Source organism: Eptesicus fuscus, chromosome 4, assembly GCF_027574615.1.
Source record: "Eptesicus fuscus isolate TK198812 chromosome 4, DD_ASM_mEF_20220401, whole genome shotgun sequence".
In the NCBI taxonomy this organism is placed as follows: Eukaryota; Metazoa; Chordata; class Mammalia; order Chiroptera; family Vespertilionidae; genus Eptesicus; species Eptesicus fuscus.
In genome coordinates this window covers 8,785,767-8,793,443 of record NC_072476.1, presented here as the reverse complement: position 1 = coordinate 8,793,443, position 7,677 = coordinate 8,785,767, and the positions used below count along the sequence as shown (strand labels likewise).

Below are 7,677 nucleotides of genomic sequence, written 5' to 3'. Positions count from 1 at the left end.
CTGACACCTGGCAGGGAACAGGCCTGAAGGGAAGGGAGGTGGACAAGGAAGGCGACCCCCAAAACTGGACCCTAGGAACCAAGGCAATAGATAGAAAGAGTTTAATCTGATGTAGCCCCAGCCCCTCGGGCGCTTGTGGCCTATTGATGGGGACAGACAAGGAACAGCTGAGACACCCCAAGATACTCAGGGTCCTGAGAGAGACATACCCTGTCTGAATCCTGGGATCCCAAGAGACAGGAATGGGGCAGGAGGGAAGGCTTCTTGGAAGAGTGGGACCTGAGCATACTGAGACCCAGGAGCTGGGGCGGGGGGTGTAGTGGGGGAGGGAGGTGAAGGCAGGTAGCAGGAATGTGGAAGAGGCTGCAGAGGGACATTCAAGCTGGAGAGAGGCGGTGCAGGGCAGTGGTCAGAGCATGAACTGAACCTGGGGTGAGGGGGCAAATGGTGGGGCTAAAATCCACTCTGGCTGTGCCCCTGACCCAGCCTGGTGCCCAGAGTAGCAGGGAGGAGCCAGGCACCAGCAGGCCCTGCAGGAGGGAGCAAAGAAGGGCTCCTAGCACCGTGCAGCCGCTCGTCAAGCTCCCCAGTGATGTGGACACAGCCCGAAGTGGGAGCATTGCACACGTGTGTACATGTGCCTGCACACGGGCCCACCCACCTCAGCAGCCCTGGGGGGTCCACACACTTCAGGAGAAGTGGGTCAGCGGAGCAGCCCAGTGTGTCCCTGGTGGACAGCAGAGGGCGTGTGCTCATCAGCACCCCTGGGGAGAGCCCCACACTCCACAGAAGGCTCAGGCGCTGGCGGGCAGCCTCACTGTTCCCCCTGCATCAGCCAGCGACTCACTGTCCGTGGGATCCTCCCCCAGGCGGGGTGGATGTTTGATGGTGGGAGAGCTGACCCTTCCAGCCCTGAAACCAGGGGAGACTGTGGTGGGAGACAGCGCCCACTTTAGCCCAGCTCCCCTCTGCCGCTCTCTGCCCCAGCACCATCTGTGACTGCAGCCAGGGGGCCCAGTGCTATCCATCCAGCCAGGAGCTGGGACTGCAGAGACTTGTGCATGGCAGGGTCGGGTTCAGCACGCTGAGGGGGGTGGAGGGAGGGGACAGGATTGGGTCTCTGGGGGCCTGCCACCATCCCTCCCTCTGGGCGTCTGACATGGGCTAGAGACACGGAGGGCATTCATGTGGCATTTCAGATGGGCTCCTGGCATATGTTCAGGCTGAAAGAAGTAGGAGAGGAAAGGCAGTAGGCAGGGAAGCTTCTATTGGAACAGGCTTATTCATGAATGGAGGAGAGGAGGCTGAATAGGGGGGCAGGATCCTGAGGAGGAAGGGGTGGGAGCCAAGCTGAGGAGGGAGGAGGGCCCCAGCTCCCCGCCAGCTGGGAGCACTGCAGATGGAGCACTGCAGATGGGGCTGGGTGGGAGGCCAGGAAGTTCCCTCCTGATGTTCCTCCTCCCTGCGAAGTGGGAGGCTGGGTCGTGCAGAGGGGAGGGGAAAGCAGAGGAGGGTTTGGGTCTAGGAGAGCGGCTGAGCCAGGGTGAGGATGCCGGGCTCACGGAGAACTCACCCGGCTCCCAGCCTCTGGTCGAGCGCAGCCAGAGAGAACATAGATTATACTGAGAACCCGCACCCCTGACACAGAGCACTCACTTCGGGCCAAACAGACACCAAGCACTTCACGTCTGCTAACTCATTGATCCTCACAGCAGCCCAGAGGAGAAAGGACTCTTCCTCTTGTAGATGGGAAACTGAGGCACAGAAAGATGCAGTAACTTGCCCAAGGCCAACCATCTAGCAAGTGACAGAGCTGGGGTTCAAAGCCAGCCATCTGGCTCCAAGTCTGTGCTTTCTCTCTGCCATGGGCGGTCTTGCAAAGGGTGGCTGTGAGGGTGTTGGGTGGCACACCTGGGGTGGAGGTCGAGGGGAGTGCGGGGAACAGAGGAGGCTCCGAAGAGGTGGGCTCCTGTCAGCACCGAGGGCAGTGCCGGCCGCTCCTGCTGCTGCACCTACAGCTCCCCAGCCTAGTCCTCCCCCATCAGACAAGACATGCAGGCCCAGAGGGCGTTCACTGTCACCCAGGCCTGGACTCCCCACGGCAGCTCACGGCCCCCAACACCATCTGGAGACAACCTGTACCTCTGGGGTGGGCGTGTCCAGCTCTGGACACTGAAGGGGTCAGTCAGGCCTTGATTTGGTGGGGGGTTGTCTGTGGGACAGGCGCTCTGTCCTCCTGTCTGGGCCCAGGCAGGATCCTGGGACTCCAGCGGTGGCTCTGTGTACCTCAGCTGGCTGTGCTGTCATGTGGTGGTGGAGAGACTGTAAGCTGTGCTGGGGGTGGGGCCATATCTGCACCATCTGCCAGTGTTCTGAGACGGGGGCTGAAGTATTTGATAACATGACCTCTGCCCTCAGACCTTGCCTTACCCACTCCTGCCTTACTTTTGTCTACAGCCCATATCCCCTTTTCTCATAATATATACTTAATGTGTTCACCACGTGTATTACCCGTCTCCCGGAAGGTAAGGCCCCCGAGGCAGGATTCTTACCCGTCTGTCCAGTGCAGTGTCCCTGGGCTCTGTGACACCTGGCGAGGGCAGGTGCTGATCAGCACTGTGAATGGGACCACTTCTGTGAATGCCGTCCCTGCATGCCTTTCTCTCTCTCTCTCTCTCTTTTTTTTTTTACCATTTATTTGATGCTGAATTTATTGCTGGGCCGTAAGCTTTTGTTCCTTCCGTTTCTTCTGGGACCTCCTTTTCTCCCGCGCACTCCTCCACGGGTGTGGGAACCTGCCCTTCCTCAGCAGGGTCCTCTCCGTGCGGCAGGGAGGGCTCGTGCGGGTTAACCCGCCGTGAGCTCTGGACGTTCTGCCCGCATCTTGGGGGCGTTGTTCACCTGGATGAGCTCGATGACCAGATAATCTACATCTAACCCTGCGCTCTGCATCGCTCGCTGCATTGGTAAGCACAGGCAGCAAAACTTCAGCACTCCGCTCTGGCCACCGGCCCCACGTCCCGCCCCACTGTGTGGCCTGGGCACACCCCCAGCTCCATCATTGTAATGACGAGTGGCACACATTGCTTCTGTAAAGTGAACATGAAGATTTGAACCTCTTGATTTGCATGATTTTGTGGGGTTTTCTGGGTCAGCTGAATAGCAACCCATTTTTGGAGGTCACCTCTAGCTGCTCTCGGGAAGAGCTATGGCATGTCTGTGTGTCAGTATCATCCCTGACACTGTCTGGATGACAGCATGAGACAAATAGGCTGGCAGTACCCAAGGGGGGCCGGTGGCAGTGACTGCCTCTGGGGGGTGCCAGCTCAGCTGGTCCGGGAGCTTTGGGAAGGTAATGCAGCAAAGACGCTTGTTGCCCACTGTGGTCATCCTGGGCCTGGCATCTGGCCTCCAGGGTTCGGGTGCTGGGGAGGGGGAGGGGAGGTGGAGGATGGGACCCTGGCCTGCTGTCACACTCCATGCCGCCCCCCCACAACAGGGAGAAGATGAGCGTGGGCTGCCCAGAGCCCGAGCCGCCCCGCTCCCTGCCCTGCTGTGGGCCTGGGACGGCCCTTGGGCTGGGGGCAGGCGTGCCCCTCCTCACTGAAGACATGCAGGCCCTGACCCTCCGCACACTGGCTGCTAGCGATGTCACCAAGCACTACGAACTGGTGCGGGAGCTGGGCAAAGGCACCTATGGGAAGGTCGACCTGGTGGCCTACAAGGGCACAGGTGAGTATCTGGAAGGTGGCTGGTTTCGTGGTTTGGGTGGGGACTTAGCCGGGGCTCTCAGGTGCTCGCTGCGGGGGCCAGGAGACCATCAGGGAGGAGAGGCCGTGGTCCAGGTGAAGAGGATGCAGCCTGAGTGGCCCAGGACAAGGGGACCAGGCAGATGGGACAGAGGAGGAATCTGGAGGCAGAATGTCCAGACCTGGATGCTTTGGGAGCCTCCCAGGTGCCTTTGGGACAGCCAAGGGGATGCCCCGGGACATCGGGAGCTCGGGAGGAGGTCAGGGTCAGGGTCAGGGCTGGTGGTGGTGTTGGGAGAACCACCAGCATATCAGTGATAGCTGACCCCAGGGAGATGGACAGACTGAACAGGGCACCCTGCTTCAAGGAGGGTGGGCGACGACCCTGTGAGAACAGTGTGGCAAGCTCCATTCCTCAGGTGCGGACACAGACCCAGAGAGTTTCAGTCAAGGTCATGCAGAGGGTTTGAGCTAGGGTGAGGCCCCAGTCCTCAGGTCCAGAGCCTTCTCACTTAACCACTGAGCTTGCCGCCTTCCCCACACTGTAGGCTCAGCAGTGCCCACTCAGTTGCAGATGGGGTCTGCATGAGCTCCCACATTTGCACACACCTGGGGCAGGGGGCTCTATGCCGACTGAAGGCAACAGGAAGATCACCGGACGTGAGGTCACCTGAGCTTTGCCACTTGCTTGCTGTGTGACCTTAGGCAAGTGACTTAACCTCTCTGTGCCTAGGTTTCATCCTCTGTAAAATGGGGTCGCATTAGTGCCCAGCTCATAGGATCACTGTGAGGAGTCAGTTGTGAATGTGAATTGCTGAAGGCAAGGCAAGTGCTCTGTGGATACACAGGTGCCTGCCCAAGCACAGAGTCAGAGATCTAGTATGTGCCGAGCAGGCCCTCACCTCCCCGTGTTTAATTCCTTCTCATTCACTCATCCATTAAACAGACATTTGTTGAGCACCTACTGTGCATCAGACTCCTGTAGGCACTGGAGATACAGCAATAAACAACACAGGTCCCCGCTCTCGGAAGTTGTGTTCTTGTCGGGGGAGACACATGTGCTAAATAAGTCAGGTGTGTCAGGAGGAAATGAAAAGGGTGGGGCGGCTGCAGGCTGGTGCAGAGGACCCAGCTCGAGCCCTGACTTGCGGCACGGCCTTTGGCAAGTGCTTTCCCTCGCTGGGTCTGCCCCCTGGCACCCCATCGTCCCTGTGCCTGGGACAGGCTGTGCAGACAGGCCTGGGTTGTGTCGAGTGCGGGAGGGCAGGAGCGGCGGCCTCACCACTGTTGCCCTGCCAGGCACGAAAATGGCGCTGAAATTTGTGAACAAGAGCAAAACCAAGCTGAAGAACTTCCTGCGGGAGGTGAGCATCACCAACAGCCTCTCCTCCAGCCCCTTCATTATCAAGGTCTTCGACGTGGTGTTTGAGACCGAGGACTGCTACGTCTTTGCCCAGGAGTATGCGCCTGCTGGGGACCTGTTCGACATCATTCCTCCTCAGGTACTTGGGGTGGTGGCTGAGGGAGGGGAGCCGGTCTTAGGGCCCCAGAGTGTGCGTTGGGGAGGAGTCGGGCCACTCATTGACTCCATGAGTATGTACTGAGTCACTGCTCGGAGGGCAGGGGATTCACAGTGAACAAGGCCAAGGGCCGTCCTGGTCCGCGTGGGGACACTTGGCAATCAGCCAGGTGACAGACTGAGCTGAGCCCTGGAAGGAAGCAGCCAGAGTGATGGATGGCGGCCAACAGCAGCATCCTCTGCCGCTGCGAAGGACCGGGTGGAGGCACCAACAGGGAGGCAGCAGGGCCGCAGAGGCTTCCCAGAGAAGCTGCCCGAGTGGGGAAGCCGGAGGGTTCCAGGCACCCGGCTTTGCTGCTGGCCGGTGCCAGGTTCGAATCTGCTCTGCCCCCTACTGATAAGTGACTAGGTCTCTCCCAGCCTCGGGGTCCCTACCAGAGAAATGGGCGTAATAGGAGCCCCTGTGGAGTAAGGGCCAGACGGGGACTAGAGATGCCCTGGTCGGTGCGGGAGGGCAGCTGGTGCTGGGGGGGGGGGGGGGGGGGGGGGAGTGGCCAGGCCCGGGCTGGGGGTGGGACAAGAGTGGCAGCACAGCGGCTGGCGGAGGGGAGGGGAGGGGTGTGGGCGGGAGATGGAAGAAGGACCGAGTTGGGGGAGGGACGGGCGGCCCTGAACGCCCCCCCCCCTCCCCCACCAGGTGGGGCTCCCGGAGGACACGGTGAAGCGCTGCGTGCAGCAGCTGGGCCTGGCGCTGGACTTCATGCACGGGCGGCAGCTGGTGCACCGCGACATCAAGCCCGAGAACGTGCTGCTGTTCGACCGCGAGTGCCGCCGCGTGAAGCTGGCCGACTTCGGCATGACGCGCCGCGTGGGCTGCCGCGTGAAGCGGGTCAGCGGCACCATCCCGTACACGGCGCCCGAGGTGTGCCAGGCGGGCCGCGCCGACGGGCTGGCCGTGGACACGGGCGTGGACGTGTGGGCCTTCGGCGTGCTCATCTTCTGCGTGCTCACCGGCAACTTCCCGTGGGAGGCGGCCTCGGCCGCCGACGCCTTCTTCGAGGAGTTCGTGCGCTGGCAGCGCGGCCGCCTGCCGGGGCTGCCGTCGCAGTGGCGCCGCTTCACCGAGCCGGCGCTGCGCATGTTCCAGCGGCTGCTGGCGCTCGAGCCCGAGCGGCGCGGCCCGGCCAAGGAGGTCTTCCGCTTCCTCAAGCACGAGCTCACGTCCGAGCTGCGGCGCCGGCCCTCGCACCGGGCCCGCAAGGCCCCGGGGGACCGCGCGCCCGCCGGGCCGCTGCGCCTCGAAGCGCCCGGGCCGCTCAAGCGCACGGTGCTGACCGAGAGCGGCAGCGGCTCCCGGCCCTCGCCCCCGGCTGTCGGGCCCGCGCCCGTGCCCGAGGCTGGGCTGGCGCCCCCGGGCCCGCCTGGCAGGACCGACGGCCGCCCGGACAAGAGCAAAGGGCAGGTGGTGCTGGCCACGGCCATCGAGATCTGCGTCTGAGCCGCCCTGCCGCCCTCGGGCCGGGCGCTGGGTCCTGTGCACGCAGCCGGCTGGGCGCTGGAGCCGCCCTGGGCCCCGCCGGGCCGGCGGTGGTGGTGGCCGGCCGCGGCAACCCCGCCCAGCCCGCGGCGGCGGAGCGAGTAGTAGTAGTCTAGGCAGGACGGCGGCCCGGGCGCCCGTCCATCCGTGTGAGGGGCTGGGGCGATAGACAGACACCGGAGGCCTCTGGCCTGGCCTGTGGGGCCCATAGGAGCCAAGCCCCACAGACCCGAGGGTTCAGAGGCCCGGACACCTGGAGCAAGGGAGCTTGCGGGTGGACCCCCCAACACCTCCCTGAACCCCAGAACCTCGACTAGTTGCCCCTGGCCCTTCGCACCCCCTGGCAGATCATCCCTCAGCCCCACCCCAGTCCTGCCCTCCTGCCCCCTCCACACCCTGGGCACAGAAAGGGACGGGAGTGTGGGGGCAGAGAGGAGGCTGAGGACCCTGGGCGCTAGCTGGAAGGAGGACAATGAGCTGAGAGCAGGGTGTTGCTCAGCTGCATCCTGCCGGGTTCCTGGGAGGCTGGAGGGAAAGGCCAGCCGCTTGCAAAATGTAGCAGATGCCTGGATGTTGCAAAGTCTGTGTGTGCAGGCACAGGTGCTGGGAATCTAGTGACTCCTCCCCGCCCCTTCTCCTGATGACACTGATGGCAGGACGAGGGCAGCTTGCCTTGGGCCACACAGCCACTGAGAGGTGGCGGCCCGGGAGCCCTCCCCCTCCTCCCCAGAGGACAGAAGGGCTCCCAGGGCAGGGGCCCCGGCACCCCTAGGGTAGGGGAATGAGTGTAGAGCCCAAGTCAGGACCCCGCTCCCCTGCCCGCCACACCTTCCCCAGGCCCAGGGAGCCTCTCGGATCCCTCAGTGCTGGCT

At 62.8% G+C, this 7,677-nt stretch overlaps 1 protein-coding gene across 1 annotated transcript; it reads left to right on the top strand.

Annotated features, from left to right (window-relative positions):
• Positions 1-3,506: 3,506 nt before the first annotated feature.
• Positions 3,507-6,766, top strand: SBK1 (SH3 domain binding kinase 1). The gene is made up of 3 exons (XM_008157739.3): positions 3,507-3,732; positions 5,049-5,251; positions 5,966-6,766. Exons 1-3 carry the CDS (start codon positions 3,507-3,509, stop codon positions 6,764-6,766), a joined length of 1,230 nt encoding a protein of 409 aa, XP_008155961.2.
• Positions 6,767-7,677: the final 911 nt, after the last annotated feature.

Bases quoted from the DNA above. Each gene is read 5' to 3' on its own strand.
- SBK1 (XM_008157739.3), top strand. From the start codon at position 3,507: ATGAGCGTGGGCTGCCCAGAGCCCGAGCCGCCCCGCTCCCTGCCCTGC. The intron at 3,733-5,048 runs GTGAGTATCTGG...TTGCCCTGCCAG, and splicing joins GGTGGCCTACAAGGGCACAG to GCACGAAAATGGCGCTGAAA. The intron at 5,252-5,965 runs GTACTTGGGGTG...CTCCCCCACCAG, and splicing joins TCGACATCATTCCTCCTCAG to GTGGGGCTCCCGGAGGACAC.